Here is an 18,077-nt window from a genome sequence, read left to right on the forward strand (position 1 = left end):
AAATCTTAAGCGTTCCCTTCAGGGACGCTCTAAGCGATCTTTTGCAGAAATGCTTAAGATAGCTACGCCACCTGTCTCTACGAACATCTTTACCAGCTTGTCTACTGACGAAGGCGACTGTGATGAACCCCAGGAGGGAACATCTTCTGCTGTGCCTAGAAGTAGTAGAAAAAGGAAGAACATTTCCTCTTCCAAGCTTCGTCGTAAAGGCCAGAAGGTGTCTCTTCATGGTCCCCCTAAAATGACTACTCAAGGAAGTACTGTTGTAAAACCGAAGCAAGTCGCTCCCGGTCTCAGTAACCTGAGCTCAGAAAAGGAGTTCCCAGCACTTCCAGGAACATCAAAAACCCCAAGTGTTCCCATATCTCAGCCACAGAAAGAAAACAGTGCTGGCTTAATAAATTTCTCTGACATTGTGGACCGTATTCTTACAGCGTTGAACATTTCTGACCCCCTTAAAAGTATCTTGATAAGCTTTCTCCCCGCAGTAAAAACATTCTTGATGCAGTTCACTGCGAAATGGCCCCTCCTTTCAGCGACTGTATCCTTCGATGGCTAATTCATCGAACGAGGTCAAGGATTTAATCACTGTTCTACAGTGGAATTGCAGAAGCATTATCCCGAAAATCGATTCGTTTAAAATCTTACTAAATAATTTGAAATGCGATGCATTTGCCCTATGCGAGACATGGCTCAATTCAGAAATAACCCTACACTTCCACGATTTTAATATTATTCGCTTGGATCGAGAAGACTCTTACGGAGGAGTACTTTTGGGGATCAAAAAGTGCTATTCTTTCAATCGGATCGACCTACCCTCGACACCAGGCATTGAAGTTGTCGCTTGCCAAACCAGAATTAAAGGCAAAGACCTTTGCATTGCTTCCACCTACATCCCCCCTAGAGCCTCAGTTAGCCACCGACGGCTTTGCGATATTGCGGAACTCCTCCCCGCACCGAGGCTAGTTTTAGGTGACTTCAACTCCCACGGCACGGCATGGGGTTGCCTTCATGACGATAATCGATCTACCCTACTCCATGAGCTTTGCGACAACTTCAATATGACCATTTTGAATACTGGTGAAATGACACGGATTCCTGCCCCTCCAGCGCGTCCGAGCGCCTTAGACCTGTCCCTCTGCTTGACATCGCTGCGGTTAGATTGCATGTAGAAGGTAGTCTCTGATCCCCACGGCAGCGACCATCTGCCAATCGTAATTAATATTGCTAACGGTTCAGGGCCACCGAATACAATCAATGTTTCGTATGACCTCACACGAAATATTGATTGGAAGAGCTACGCGTCCGCGATATCCGAAAAAGTAGAATCGACACAAGAGCTTCCTCCGGAGGAAGAGTACGGGTTCCTGGCTGGCTTGATTCTCGATACCGCGATTCAAGCTCAGATTAAACGCGTACCAGACGCGAATTCACGCGGGCGTCCTCCCAATCCATGGTGGGACAAAGAGTGCTCAGACGTGTACGCGGAGAAGGCCGCTGCGTATAAGACCTTCCGGGACGACGGGCTGCCAGCTAGCTACCGACAGTACGCGATGGCGGAAACGCGCATGAAGAGTTTGATAAAAGCCAAAAAACGTAGCTACTGGCGCCGGTTCGTCGACGGACTAACGAGAGAAACATCGATGAGCACTCTTTGGAGTACGGCCCGGCGCTTACGAAACCGAAACAGTACCAATGAGAGCGTGGAATATTCAAACCGTTGGATATTCGATTTTGCCAAGAAGGTTTGTCCGGATTCCGCCCCGGCACAGAAGATCTACCGCGCCGCGTCCCCTCACAATAACGCGAACGAAACACCGTTTTCGGTGGTGGAGTTCTCACTTGCTCTCTTATCATGTAACAAAAAAGCCCCAGGGCCAGACAGAATCAAATTTAACTTGTTAAAGAATCTGCCTTAACTTGTTAAAGAATCTGCCAGACTCTGCCAAGAGACGCTTGTTGAATTTATTTAATAAGTTTCTTGAGGGTCATATTGTCCCTCATGACTGGAGGCAAGTGAAGGTCATCGCCATTCAAAAACCAGGAAAACCAGCCTCCGACCACAACTCGTATCGACCGATTGCAATGCTGTCCTGTATCCGAAAGTTGTTCGAGAAAATGATCTTGTTTCGCCTCGATAATTGGGTTGAAGCAAATGACTTACTGTCAGATACACAATTTGGTTTCCGCAAAGGCAAAGGGACGAACGATTGTCTTGCGTTGTTCTCAACAGAAATTCAAATGGCTTATGCTAGCAAAGAGCAGATGGCATCAGTTTTCCTAGATATAAAGGGGGCTTTTGACTCAGTTTCTATCAAAATTCTTTCTGAGAAGCTGCACCAGCATGGTCTTTCACCGACTCTAAACAACTTTTTGCTAAACTTGCTTTCTGAAAAACATATGCATTTTTCGCATGGTGATTTATCGACATCACGAATTGGCTACATGGGTCTTCCCCAGGGCTCATGTCTAAGCCCCCTTCTCTATAACTTTTACGTGAATGACATTGACGAATGTCTTGTCAATTCCTGCACGCTAAGGCAGCTTGCAGATGACGGTGTGGTCTCTATTACAGGTCCCAAAGCCGTCGATCTGCAAGGACCATTGCAAGATACCTTGGACAATTTGTCTGCTTGGGCCAGTTCTCCACGGAGAAAACTGAGCTAGTCGTATTTTCAAGGAAGCGTGAACCAGCGCAACTACAGCTTCAATTAATGGGTCAAACTATTGCTCAGGTTTCAACTTTCAAATATCTCGGGGTCTGGTTCGACTCTAAAGGAACCTGGGGATGTCACATTAGGTATCTGAAACAGAAGTGCCAGCAAAGGATCAACTTTCTCCGTACAATAACCGGAACATGGTGGGGTGCCCACCCAGGAGACCTGATCAGGCTGTACCAAACAACAATATTGTCGGTGATGGAGTACGGGAGTTTCTGTTTCCGCTCCGCTGCGAACATACATTTCATCAAACTAGAGCGAATCCAATATTGTTGTTTGCGTATTGCTTTGGGTTGTATGCACTCGACACATACGATGAGTTTAGAAGTGCTGGCGGGCGTCCTTCCGCTGAAAAATCGATTTTGGGAACTCTCCTATCGATTGCTCATCCGATGCGATATCTTGAACCCGTTAGTAATTGCAAATTTCGAAAGGCTTATCGAGCTCAATTCTCAAACCCGATTTATGTCCTTGTACTTCGATTACATGGCACAAAATATCAATCCTTCTTCATACTATCCCAACCGTGTCAATCTCTTTCATGCTTCTGATTCAACTGTTTTCTTTGACACATCCATGAAAGACGAGATTCGTGGAATCCCGGATCACATACGTCCGCAAGTGATCCCAAGCATCTTTCATAGTAAATTTCGAGAAGTCGACTGCAACAAGATGTTTTACACCGACGGGTCAAGCCTCGACGGCTCCACTGGCTTCGGTATATTCAATCAAAACCTCACCACCTCATTCAAACTCAATGATCCTGCTTCAGTTTACGTCGCAGAACTTGCTGCTATTCAGTATACCCTTGGGATCATTGATACTTTGCCCACCGATCATTACTTTATTGTCTCGGATAGCCTCAGCTCAATCGAGGCTCTCCGTTCAATGAAACCTAGAAAGCACATTCCATATTTTCTGGGGAAAATCTGGGAGCGCCTGCGTGCTTTGTCTGTAAGATCGTACAAGATTACCTTAGTTTGGGTTCCCTCGCATTGCTCCATTCCAGGTAATGAAGAAGCGGACTCTTTAGCTAAGGCGGGCGCTTTACAAGGTGACATATATGAAAGACCAATTAGCTTCAGCGAATTTTTCAGTATCACTCATCAGAGAACCCTCGAAAGTTGGCAAACATCATGGAGCAATGGTGAACTGGGAAGGTGGCTACATTCGATAATCCCTAAGGTATCGACGAAACCTTGGTTCAGAGGGATGGATGTGGGTCGGGATTTCATTCGCGTGATGTCTCGGCTCATGTCCAATCACTACACGCTGGACGCACATCTCCGGCGTATTGGGCTCGTGGATAGCGGTATCTGCGCTTGTGGCAACGGTTATCACGAAATCGAACATGTTGTCTGGGCATGCGCCGAGTACTGTTCTGCCAGATCTCAACTATTCGATTCCCTTCGGGCCCGAGGAAGATCACCCAATGTCCCGGTTCGAGATGTACTAGCAAGCCGCGATATTCTCTACATGTCCCTTATATACACGTTCCTCAAAACCATCAATATCCAAATTTAAATGCCCCTATCTTTTCTCTTATCATTCCCAGAAGTGCCCTCTTCCGCCTATCGTACCCCAACGATGGTTTGATACGACTCCAAGACGAGACAAAACATCTGTCGAATGAACCAACAACACGAGATCTACAGTACAACATCACACGCGCAACGCGGTGTGTTTTCGATCCGTATCTGAGCCGTACTACGAAATCGTCTGGAGGAACCCCTGCCGACTTGAGGAAAACCGCCCGGCGTCCCAATACTTGATGCATCCGTTCGAATCTGTAATCCTGGCCGTTAATTCCTGATGCCGGAAACTGAAAGTTTATATCTCACCCCCCCCCCCCCCCCCCCCCTCAGCCTTGACCGCTCTCCCTCCCATGTCTCTGATACACAGATGTATGACTCCTATTCTCCCCTTGAATATATTCCCAAAACTTAAGTGCTTAGTTTTAGTTGATCAATATTTAATCTCGTTAAGAAATGCCCAACAGTACCACTACTTTAAAGTAGCCCTAATGAATTCCCCTTAATCTTGAACCACTCTTTCTAGTTATTTCTAGTTAATAAGCTTGTAAAATGTTCCGCTTAGTTAATAATTAATTTCTCCTACAATCTCCCTTCTAAAAATCATAAGTGAATTACTATACAAAGAACACACAAAATGACCCGTCCCCCAAATCTTACGAATTTTATATTATACCCTCTTTTATATGTATAAGTTAGCTGTAAAGTTTTTTTTTAGTTTCATTATATAAAACAAAATAATATTGAAATGTGTAACCCCCTAGTTTTAAGAAATTCAAAATGTAAAACAATGAAAAAATGGCACCTTTAAGCTAACGCATACGTGCCTTATCAAATAAACAAATTGAAAAAAAAAAGTCCAATCCTTCAAGTGCTCAAAGACAATTAATCGTCGACTGCAACTATTTTTAAAATTTTGACAGCATCGTGTTGGAAAAAAGCCTGAAAATAGACAAAAATACGGTGGCACACCAAAACTATTGGAAATCAACACGCAAATTGAAACGAAAGTTTAATAGGGTGATGAGCCTATTTGCGCCATGTTTCTATTATCACCCTACCCATTTGAAGCCGTTGGTTAGAGCAGTGTTTGCCATCTTTGTTCAACACATTGAGTCAAATGGTAGCGCAACAATAGGGGCACTCGATTCGAGTTTTCATTGTGCTCAAACACGAGTATTTTACTGTTTTCAATGCATTTGTGTTATTATATTGGTTCTTAACAACGAAGCAAAGCGGTTGATGTAAATTTTTACGCATTCCATTGATTGTAAGGCAAGAAATTACCGAGTTAGTGAGACACCTTGTTTAGTATGGTGAAAATAGGCTCATCACCCTACTTTGTGTTGAATTGTCCACTGTTTTTATCTTAACTGTAAACGAATACTAAAATATACAGTGAAGCAACTTAAGAAATACCAATCACTTAACGAATGAAAAATGAATAATTTTTCGTTATGAATCGTACTTTACATTTTCACACCTTAAATTAAGTGGAGACGATGACTATTACACTGACAATATTGAAGCATAGCTAGATGATGTTAAATATGCCAGTAAACCGAACTTCAAGCTGGGGGTGCTGGCGCAGGCAGCTTTGTTTGAGAAAGGGTTTTCAGTGTCTCAGATTCGTCCGAACAAATCTAAAGCGGTCTTCCAGGCTGTCATTATGAGAAAAATAAGGGATTTGATGAAAAGACAAAAATAGCATTTTGTGCCGAAAAAGGGAAATCAAGCAAATTTTGAACGGGAACGGGTGGACGTGAAGCTCCAAATGAGCAGCAATTGCTTTCCGGAGTCAAGCGAAGGGTAAAAGAAATCGACGTCATCTCTGTCCAAATCCTTTTTCTGGTGGTAAAATCGAGGTCAACAGTCCATTAAGTATACTGTGAATATATTTTTCGCAGTTTAGAAGTAGTGGTACGAAGAATTTTCAGTTCGATTTTTTCTTTTCATGTAGGGGAGACCGAGGCTAGTTGGCGGTGTTTTCAGTTTTCAATTTGTATCGATTTGATGTAGATAGATCTTGCAAAATAGAACACGCGGCATGAAAGAGCAGACTGTTGGCAACATCTCTGATTTTTTTTAATGTGTTTGATGCATTACCATTTTAGAGACAAAAATATGTGACGCAGAAAACCCGCCAACTTACCCCCGGCCTCGGGGTAAGTTGACGGTATGTAAGTATACGCCAAAAACTAAGCAATCAAATGGAGATTCAATACTTCAAGAGCCTTTTTGGAACGTGCTGAATGTCTTGAGAAAACTGTATATTAACCGACATTTGCTATTATTCAATACCCTGGCATTTTGACTTTGACGCGTACTCCCTATTCAAAAGCAATTTTTCGAAATTCTTCATGCAATTGTCCGGAATAAATGTTTCCTACATTGGCGAGATACACAAGAAAAAGATTTTCTTACTTTGGAGTGAATACTAGAAATAAAATTTTTGATGACATTTTGAACCGCCAACTTGCCCCTTGTGCAGCACCGCCAGTATTGATAGACGACACGTTATCAAAGTTGTGGAGATTGCATTCGCGAGCAGTTTTGGTTAAATACACTAAGTCTCTTCTTCAAATATTTAAAGACTTAAAGCTCGTTATAATTAGAAGAGCCCTAAAATTGTTCTTAAAATATTTTTTCAAATATCATTCCTTTGAACTTCGAAGGCGCCGGTGGTTGAGTGGTAAACGTGACCGCCACTCATTCCAGTTGGCCTGGGTTCAATTCCAGCCGAGGTCGTTGAGAGTTTTCTAAAATGAAAAAATCTGTGGTCACGTCTTTCTTCGGAAGGGAAGTAAAGCCGTTGGTTGATGGATCGATATCTAGTACAGATAGTGGAGTCACCTCTCTGTCGTCGGTAAAGAAGAAGTAGCATCCATCTTCTATACTAACTAACAAACATCCTCCTCCCGTGGTACCTGTGGAGTGCGCAGTAGTATATACGGCCTCTAGCAAAAGCAAGCTTCGGACTAACCATTCCTTCCATTTCCATCCTCGATCTACGTTCGGGCCTAGCCGGGGCCGGTATTAATCAATAAACACTTTACCAGGAGTTGCACATTGAAAGATGTTTGCTATTCCTAAGCATAATTATATACTTATTCCCCGTACAACTTCAGTTAGTTCAGATCTCCCTTAAAATATATGGTTATAGGACGAAATTTCTTAAAAATGTATATGGCGGATGATGGGAACGAGACGGGGGAAGAGGTTGATGGAGGATGCAACACTCAACCGCATATTTTACCCCTCCATAAAAATCGGTTAAGTCATCACAGAAGAACCGATGTGACTTAATTCTGGAATACGTACCGAGAGTTCCAGAGCTGTATATAGTGAACAATTATTCAAAGAGTCTTTGATTGGCCATCAGTGGTCTGAACTTGCAAAAACAAGTAATTTGACGTCCATTTCAATGCATTTTTAACCCTTGAAGTATTACGATTTTACCGGTTTATATGGGAAATTTTCTATGTGACCGCAGTAACCAACCTATAACTCCGGAACCAAATGCCAGATATGAATGCAACTCAATAGCAGTCTTTGATAGTATTATATCTTTCATTTGAAATCAATTTTGTGAGAATCGGTCAAGAATTCCCTTAGAAAAAGGAGTGACATTGAATTAGGAACTTGGAAAGTAGCCGGGGACATCAAGAACCGTCATAGGTGGCCAATGTGGACAAAGCTGCTTTGAATGATCATTAGTGATCTAGACTCGCAAACCCAAATAATGTTGGACCATTTTTAATACGTATTACACGATTTGGACATCATGCTGTTACCAGTTTATATGAAGATTTGCTGTGTGACCGTACTCTTAAACCCGTAACTCCGAAACCGGAAGTCCGATTGACAAAAAATTCAATAGTAGGTTATGGGTGCGTTATCACTGAGAAAAAATTATGAGGAGTTTTTCGGCTAATCAATCATAAATTAGACAGCGAAAACAACAATATTGCTTTTACTTCCAACGTTTCAATGGATTTATTCCACCTTTATCAAGGATTAAAAACTTTGTGTTTTCTTGTAAAGTGTAATGTTGTGGTAAAACATGAACTGTTCTAATGTATACGCGTCATCTAATAGTGCTATTGTTCGCATATTCATGCACCTACTGTATTTTTTGAAATTTTTCTGCGTTTGAAACGTTTCTGTTTCGCGGGTAGAGAACGAGGGAAAAAGCGCTATATTCGATCTGAGAAAAAATTTCTGATCTCGACGAGCTGAGTCGAATGGCATGTGAGAATCGGCCCTCCGGGCCACGGTTAAACAGGCAACCTTCAGAGTGATTGCATATCTTTTCTATTGAGAAAGGCAAAAAAGTTCAATAAGTCATACTTTGATGCATGTACCTTAGGTGGTATTTCACGAATAAATAGCAAAAATTTTTCACGAGAAAAACAAAAAAAATCGATTATTCACAGTGATTTTTTTTGAAAGCTACGGATAACCGAATCTGGCCTATGGCCTTGAAATTTGTTTAGTCTACTGAATTTCTAGAGTTAAATAAAAAATCCAAAGTTACCCACAAAGTGCTAAAGAAGTTTGAACTATTCCATATTTTTCTTCCGTTCCATAGTGCAATAGTATACAATTCATTTTAGCTTGAAACGAAAGTGGCAATACCTTGATACGACGATTTTGACATTGATATTAGATTAAATTGCATTCGGCCAAATGGCATTCGGCGAAACGGCCTTTTCGGCCAAATATCTTTCGGCTAAACGACCTTTTCGGACAAAAGCAGCCGGTTTAACGGCATTCCGCTTAAAGGCCGCTAAATTCGACCAAATGATGTTCGCTTGAGCGACATTCGGCCATATGGCTTTCGGTCGTTTGATCTGGAACCTTTCATGATATTGCGTGAAATAAAGGTTTCTGCTGCACCAGAACAATTGAATTCTATCAGTACATTCACTCACTCTCATACTTTCGCCCGTATACCCCTACTCTTACACACGCTCACCCCGCATACCTAAACAAATGAGCATGAAGTCAAAATTTAACCAACACTGATTAAGTTAAATCAATATTTAGTGTTTCAGCGCCAACACGTAGCTCGTCAGGTTCGTGGCAGTCGAGCCCTTGTCTATAGGTGTCCACCATAATAGCAATTTTACAGACATTTAAACATAACCAGTCATGGAATCATAGAAAAGAGAAAGGCAGGAAACAGGTTTTTACTTAGGGACTTAGAATGAAAAGAGAATTTTTTGTGAAGTAAATTCCAAATATCGAAGTCTTTTTTCACGAATAATTTTAATTTGTAAACCCAAAATAACTCGAAAAATTGAGGTTCCAGTGAACAGGACAATAACCACTTCGTAGCTGGACTTGTGATTATTTTACATACTTAATTCGAACTACCCTACGGACGGGCAGGCGAACATTCCACGATTGCAATAAAAATACAAAACTATGAGCCCATTGACTCAAGACACAACCACACAATTTCGAGCATGCACTTTTAATTTCATTCCCTATAAAATGGCATTGTAGTTCTAGGTTGGGGCATCAGTAGAAGCGTGCATAGTTGGTAAAGCAAGGGCATGTGAATAGCGACAAATACAGCTCGCTTCCATCCAGAATGGAATTGCGCTCTGGAGATGCAATGATGATATTATTTTCCTACGAATATTGTTATTATAATTATCCTACCAGTGGATTGTGCTACAGTATAGGATTATATTTTTTGCTTATTGCAATTTATGAACAGTTTTACGTTCTTGTAAAAAAAGCTTTCAGTTATTTATTCATAAACATCCAATTATTATGTTTCCCTGGAGTAAGGCCTTTTGATAAAATAATTGTAATTTCGCCTGACTCCACAAACCGTACCATAAAATGTTGAAACTTATTCCAACTAGATTCTAATCGCTCCAACCAAGTGAACAAAATCCGATAAGCAATATTAGCATTTTAGCCAACTAATCTCACCACACCTATTCGCAGCTACCAACAACGGGAAACAGGTCAAGCTTTCATGGTAAACAGTTAAAATCCACTTCTTCCGCTTGATGCCCATCTCATCCACCCGGAGCAGGATGAAGTTTTCAGCTTAGTGCAAATTTCAAAACTCCACATTCCTGACTGGGAAAAAATCTTATTAAAATAAAACAACAACCTGCCTACCGGCCAGCAGAGCGGCATTGACCGACCGCCCATAACACAGTAACCGACCGCGGAAGTTGCTAGCCCTCGAAAAGCTCAAGGGTCAACTAGTGTTTTTTGCCATACATACATCCACCGAACGTTTGGCTGTTAGCGAGGGCCGCTTAAATGGGTTACACCCGCTTCGATCCACTCCGGTGAAACGTGCCGTTGGCGAGTTTATGCCCCGGACTGAATATGTACGGGAATGTTCTAGAGGGAAAAAATAACCCTATGCATAGCTGCGGCTGCTACAGCTGCTGACATGGCCGCGGACGGGGCCGCCCGCGGTAGGTCGGCTAAAGCCCAATCCCAAGCAGGAGTGAGTGTGGTGAAATAACAACAACCTTACCTTCTCAATTATGCAAACTAAATTGATTGTTGATCCCATATCCACGTGCAGCTCGCCGGAACCGAGAATGAACGCTTCGGGTACCACCACTTGCAGATTCACGAAATGGGAAATTACACCGGTTGGCGTTGATACCTGGAATGAAGGCGGAAAAAAAGAAGAGATGGAAAGTGAGATTAGTGGAACGTGGAACGAGTTGAATTAAGCCGTTCAGAATAACCGACCGACCGGTGCGGCGGTAACCGGAACGGCTTGTGGTGTGATTGTTGCAATGTGGATTCGGAGATTATTTGCATGGAGGAATTTTTTAATCAGTAGCTTATGGAATATTTGGTAGTTGTAGAAGTTGTCATGTTGCTGTTGGGTGGCTCATTGATTTTTATTGTTTTACTAGTGGGTAATTTCTTTGTTTCGTTGATTCTTTATTTCAGAGCATAGAAATGCCCGCAGGAACTGAGTTTTGTGTAGCTCGCTCTCTAGCAGGCATAAAACCTCCTCATCTCTTATATCAACAGATAACGAATATCTAGATGAATGTAGTCGGCATTTATTACTACAATTGAAACTAACAGCATAATCTTACTAGCTAGGAACTAGCACAGCTAACCAGTTATTGAGATCAAAAATGATTTATTAACAACGTTACGGAACAAGTGAAAGTCGAAAGTATTGGAATAACGATTAAACAGACGACATATGCCGACGAAGGTTCGAAGACTGCGACGACGAATGTCGAAGTCCAAAGGTTGTTGAAGTTCGGAGCAGTCATTTCGGAGCAGTCATTTCGAGATTGCATTCGAAACATCCCGGCGTACAGACAGGAGGTCGAGGTCAATAAGACTACAGTGATCTAGGTAGCTCGGTAGGTTCAGTCCCAAGTAACAATTGAAGTTTTATAGCACGCTACAAGTGCAATCTATGTTTTATCAGTGGCTTTAAAACTACCATAAAACCTCAATTGTTACTAGGGGTGGGTCCCTTCATGAAAGTCGACGAAATGCGAAACGAATGTAAAATGTATACTGAATAGCTTCCATACGTTTTATATCGGTTTGGATGCCCTGACTACGGCAATTCGAGTGTAGAACAGACCAAAGTGCACTAAAGTGCTTTTAAAAAAGTATATTGATAAAGTTCTTAGTGACTCTAAAAATGAATCCCAACAGCTTAGAGCCTTAGAAATAGTGTACTCGATGTGGTGCTTAAAGTTTAGTTTATGGTCTAAGTAGACTTCTAAATCATTAACAAATGATTTCCGTTTGAGAACGATTTGTGAGAAATTAACTTTTGAGTATTTGGGAGTGAAAGGTATAAGTGAATACTTGAATGAAATTTAATTATTAGTATACACGGCCAACTGGAACTACACTAATTCTGCATCTCTGGCATTCTTGATATGGGGGAATAGTTTTAAGTTGTCAGTAGATGAAAGTATAATACACTTCAGCAAACGGTTGAAGTCATTTAGGTAACGCAAAAATATAAATGGTCCGAGATGACTACCCTGAGGAACTCCTGAGCTAGCAGCAAATGATGATTTTTGTGTAGTCTTTTTCTAGGCGGCGAAATATTTTCAGTGTTTTCCACTGCAACTTGAGGTACGATTGGTTTGTCTTTTCTCGCGTTATCGTTCACATCCATGTCCGCATATGTACTAATTTCCTACCATTCGCGGTTCGATGTTGTAGTTTGTGTCTTACTCTTATGGGTCGCTATTGTGTATCGTCTTCTTCGGCATTCGCTTCGTTGTTGTTATTGTTGTTGGTGCTGGTAGTCGGTTTAGAGATATTAGATGCGATCGGTGTTTTGTTAATGTTTCATTCGCATATATGGGTTTTGCAGTTGTTTGTGGTTTAACGTAAGATGGTTGCGTGCTGGCTTCAGTTGAATTGATTGGATTTTTCTAAACAGTTTCTGCGCAAGGTTTTCCGAGATGTAGCGTCTTAGTGTAGAACTGGCACATAGGAACCTGCCCTGCATGCGTGACCAGTGTTGTTTGAGTACGTGGGACATCATCGTGTGATAACGCTAAGATCGCTACGTATGAGGGGATTGGCTTGGTCACACGTATTCTCCCCACACGAACAACGTTAGGAATGACCGTGAAAAGTTTTTCCGTGTATCGTTTGAAACAAAATCTACTTCTCCGAATCTTTGCTTGTATCTTTTAATCGGGCTGTCAGGAGTATGCGGAGCTAGATAATGTACGCGAACTTCTATAGTGTCAGTTTTATGTATACGAGGATGTTATATTTAACATTGCAATATTCGGCACTGTGCTGTTGTTCCGCGAAAGGAATGACTCAGCTTGGCTGCTATATTTGAAAAAATTAAGCACGCAATGTTTGATTTCATGCATTTGTTGAGTTTTCACTTCTGTCAGATTGAGTTCCATCTGCACTTTTAGTAACTGTTCCACTTCCTGAATGGCTGGTTTTACAGGGCATTTCCAGAAACCAACAGCAATACAGTTCACTTGCAGCGTGGGTATTGGAAAGGCGAATACAACGCACCATTATTCACCCTACCATTTAAACTAGTGCGTTGAATCAAGATAGCAGACACTGCTCTGATAAATGTGTTCAAATGGGTGGGATGAATTAGGGCAGTTACCGTATAGGGAGAACTGACTGTTTCATTTGTGCGGAACGATTTTTAAATTCTGCTCACAAACTGCAAAACGAAGAAGTGAATAGTTTCAATTATTTAGGGTAATTTCGGGAGAAATGTCGCACATTTCCAAAAATGAATCCTGCATCCAATTAAACCAAGCAATATATGATTTAAACATTTTTATCAATTTCGACAAGTATCTAAAATACACTCAAATGGTTTTTGTCACGGAAAAAAATCATCAAATTTCCACGAATTTTTGAAAATAAGTAGGCGAGTGAAATGCCGCACCGTGGTCCCAAACCCAAAAATGCCAAAAAAAGGCATTATCTGGTTTTCGTTGATGTTCTCGTGATTATAAAGTGGATTACACCTTTATATCGGTTTGTACCTTAACTTTTCTTAAGGGGGTACTCCCCTTATTAGAACATTTTTTTTTAATTTAACAATATTGAAACATTTTTCTTTCGCAACCTTGTGTTATGGTTAATTTAAAGTAACTTTATTAAGGGGACTATTTATCTATATATTTGTATTTGTGATATATATCTCTATGTTTGTAGGGGTTCCTTAAAATCACTTTTGACGTTTTCGTTGTACAATGCAATTATATCACGAATGCAATTATTATCACTCATAATTGTTATCAATTCAAATTGATACATTCAGGAGAGTTAGAGTCTCAAATTTTAAAGAATAAACCGAGTAATTAATAAAATAGTGCATCTTTCGCCTACATAATACTGCTGGTTAGTTAGTTATCTATTGCAGAATTAACCACGGCGGATCATTCGCTGATAATTGAACATAAAATTTGTCTGTTGTTTATAGATATTCTCCTGAGTTCCATCCGAAATTATTGTGATATTTGCGCAGGGTTGGTTGTTCGATGGGCCACGGGAAACCTTCCCACTACTCGGTGGAGTGTGGCAGAGGGCCCGCGTTCAGTTTTCATCTGGTTTGCTGCGTTGCTAGATGTCGTCGTATAGGTCGGCATCCTTGATGAGGGATATCCACATTTGCTCCCGGACAGGGTCGATCGAGGAAATGTCTCTCTGATCGATCGCGACATGTCGTATTGTTGTCGTAGGTTTTCGAGTTCCTTGCAGTTGCACAGGATGTGCTCGACTGTGAGGCGCGTGTTGCAAGGGGTGCGTTTTGGGATGGGGTTGTTTGTAGTTATGTATGCTTTGATCAATATTTTGTGGCTGACGCGATGCCGGGAGAGGATCTTCTGCTTTCTCTGGTTGTTGCGGTTGGTCCATACGTCGGAGGACCTTTGATTTTGTGCGTAGTTCAACTCTCGAATGATGGTGGTTGGTGTTTCCGCCGAGAGTTGGGCGCGGGTCCGTTTACCGAGGAAGACCTGTGGCCTGGGACCCAGCTGATGGACTCTAGTGGGTCGCGGCACGTTTCAATGGCTTGTACGAAACGGTGCTTGGATACCCCGCTCTCGATGTACTTTAACACGGAGAGCGAGTCGGTGAAGATGACCGCTGGGGAGTCGATGGGTCTTCTATCCATTGCTACTGCCAGGGCGGCTGCCTCTGCGGAGAAGATTGACTATGAGGTAGGCGGAAGGAGAGTTCATTCTCCGGGCCACTGATCCCCGCTGTCATACTATCGTCAATCTTCGGACCATCGGTAAATATTTGCAGGTAGCCTGAATATTTCCGGTTGATTAGTTGCTGATAGTGGGCTCCGATGCAGTTGGGGGGTCACCTGCCTTAACACCAAGGGATAAGCTGTAGTCGATGTTGTGGCTCGGGTCGTTCCAGGCACGATGTCTCACCCGGTGTTGGTGGGCAATGTGTAGGGGGCTGTTTGCGCACTTGTTGTGAAAGAGCGTGGCTATGGAAAGAGGGAAGCACTCTCCTCTTAAAGAATCTGAGGATTTTCTTGTATGCTGTTTCTGCGACAGCACAGCGGCACGCAAGGACTTCTGCTTCGACGCTGGCGGATTCAGCAGGTTAAACAAGGGGTGCCTGGTAGCAGGTTGGAGGTTAATCAAACGGCTCCGTGATATAGTGGGCCGAGGACCTCGACTAGTCCATCTAGATTGCGAAAGGTAATTTAAGGTTTTTCTGTTGTTTATTAAGGTTTTTCTGTTGTTTTTGATGCAACGAAAGCAGATTGTTTAGACCAACCGCTTTCGGCTCTCGCAATCCCTCTTTATTTGACAAAAGTGTGGAACGAAAATTACTTTCCTGTCTAGATTGATGCCGAGCACTTTCGGCTTTTTTTCCGGAAGGGTATCTGAGCCCCGTTGAGCGAGACCGGCCTGGCGTTGGCGGGGTGTAAGGATTCGCAGCAATGAGTGATCACACACTTAGAGGCTGCGGTGTTGCAGCCGGTAGCTTGAGCCCATTCTTGGACCGCGTTGACGGCGGTTCGGATACGTGAGTTCGTTTTTCTTGAGGCGACTAGGATGATATCGTCCGCGTAGACGAACTCGTAGACTCCTTTGGGTAGTGAAGCGAATATTGAGTTCATCCTAACTAGGAAAGCACTGATTCTTGTGGGACTCCGTTGGTCTCCCAGAATTCGTCGGAGAGTTCGCTGCCGCTGTATACCTGGAATCACCGGCCCTTTATGTAAGTTTGAATCAAGGCTCTGAAATTTCAGCGGATGTACCATTAGTGCAACTCTTGTAGTACTCCTACGCGCTACACTGTGTTGCAAGCTTTTGCTACGTCTAACATGGCGCGGTCGGCATATACGTGTTTCGACCACGCTTCTTCAATCGGTTTTCCGTGCGATTATTGATGGATTCCGGTCCCGAGTCCTTTCCGGAAGGCGATTTGACATTTATCACGAAATTTGCCTTCTTCCAGCCATGTAATCAGCCATCGGTTGACCTCTTCAGAATCGTCCCGGTACACGAAAGGCGGCTTATGGGACGTAAGTCGCCCGGGGATCGTGTGCCTTTACTCTTTTTGGGGGTTTGTACTATGTAGGGAAGCTTCCAGTCGTTTGGGAAGGTCCCACCTTCCCAGATCCTACACAGAAAAAAATATTTTGTAATTTTAAGTTTATTTTCATGCACATATTTGGAGCATGAATATAAATGAAAAATTAAGTTCCACCACAAACACACACGACTTGTCGTGCTTTCTTCTACGAATTTGATTATAATTTTACACGTGGATTGAAAATTACAGTTTCTTTAAACGGGAAACCAATGCGCTTCTTATGTATTTTTACTCGAATACTGCTGTAAAATGAATGACATGTAATATTACACGAATGAAAGTGTAAAATTGTATGCTGTTTGATGCTCCAATCGAGTTTAACGTAATTTTCAATCAAATTTTTGATTCAATCGTTGTATGTTTACATTCGTATTGATTTACATGTCGTTTAAATTTCATTATTTTTTGGTGTGTAACGAAGGCATCAAGGAGTGCCCTTTTCCCACCTGGGTGTAGGTACCTTATCATTGGGTACCCTACTCTGTCGGGACCAACCGATTTTCAGTGGGCTGTCCTGAGGGAGGCTGTGAGTTCCGTTCCGGGTTTGTTATATTTCGCTATAGAGTTTTGTAGTGGCGGATCTCCCCTCGTTACCATTAATTTTATATTAGTTGCAACCTCAAAACCATTTCAAACTAAATTCTACTACCAAAACTGATTTTCTTTAAATGAGGTTATGACATATAACGTATTGTACAATAATCTTCATCCCAAAATCAAAATTTCGGACCCCTCCCGAAATTTGTTACTGGATCCGCAGTGGTGGGTATTGCTACGAGACGTATCTTGTGCCGAACGAAGGCAACGGGGAGGGCATCGATCGCGGATAGGGATTGGAAATGACTGCTAATTCTGTTTGGAATTTTCCTTGGCTTTGTTGTTTTTACATTGTTGATTGCAAGTGAGAAACCGTTTTACCGCTGTTTACCGCTGAGAGCGTTAATCCTCAAAGCTAAGGTGTTTGGGAATTTGGGTGGATGCCATCCAGGAAATCGGACCAGCTTTTTTCCTTGGGTTCTTGGATGGTTTACCTAGCTAGATTGCGGAGTCTCCTAAGTTCGGCTGCTCTTTAATTGCGCAGGGAGTGGTCAAGGGGAGTTTTTTTGTAGAAGACGTAGTGCTTTGCTGTGTGTCCTGATGGCGGAGGCGACGTCTGGGTTGGTGCGGAGCGGTACGACCCCGCTAGTTTGGGGAATGCGCGGGTTGGGTGGACTGTCCGGCGATGGGGCTTGGTTCACGGTGGGATGAGCTGGACTGGAGATGAGATGTGGTGAGTTGTACGAAAGAAATTCAGAGGCGTACGATTCCTTTATGGCAGGAGGTGTATTGTGACTTACCCGAAAGCAAGCCGGGTACCATCAACCAGCAGCCGCCGGCGGCTCATCGATTGTAGTTGATACTTCCCCGGTCAGGGCCAGTGCCAGTGTTATGTTGTGAGTTAAGTCCTCAGTTGACTTGTAGTCGCATCTTGTCCTGCTGGGATTGATGAAGGGGTACCTTGGTTGATAGAGAGGTTTTCAGTTGAAGGAGTACCTTGGTTGATAGAGTGTCTTCAGTTGATTGCAAGATGCGAGACCTAGTAGGGTGCCAAACGCATCCGGCATCCGACTTCTGGTGAAGTGCCTGGCATTCGCTGGTTGCTTAGTACTGGTGTTGGTCGGTGAACGTCGTATTCCTTTCTTGGTCTCACCGGTGTGAGAACTGATGGGTGGGCGCGGTGAGTTGT

General features: G+C 42.6%; 1 protein-coding gene across 4 annotated transcripts in view; it reads right to left on the minus strand.

The window, feature by feature from the left end:
- Window positions 1-18,077, minus strand: part of LOC131689480 (zwei Ig domain protein zig-8) — a 748,220-nt gene that overhangs the window by 103,865 nt on the left and 626,278 nt on the right. For all 4 annotated transcript variants that reach the window (XM_058974583.1, XM_058974585.1, XM_058974582.1 and 1 more), the window contains one exon: window positions 10,767-10,901. In XM_058974583.1, the coding sequence (XP_058830566.1) occupies window positions 10,767-10,901 (135 nt within the window). The remainder of the gene's footprint in view (window positions 1-10,766; window positions 10,902-18,077) is intronic.

This window comes from Topomyia yanbarensis, chromosome 3, assembly GCF_030247195.1.
Source record: "Topomyia yanbarensis strain Yona2022 chromosome 3, ASM3024719v1, whole genome shotgun sequence".
NCBI lineage: Eukaryota > Metazoa > Arthropoda > Insecta > Diptera > Culicidae > Topomyia > Topomyia yanbarensis.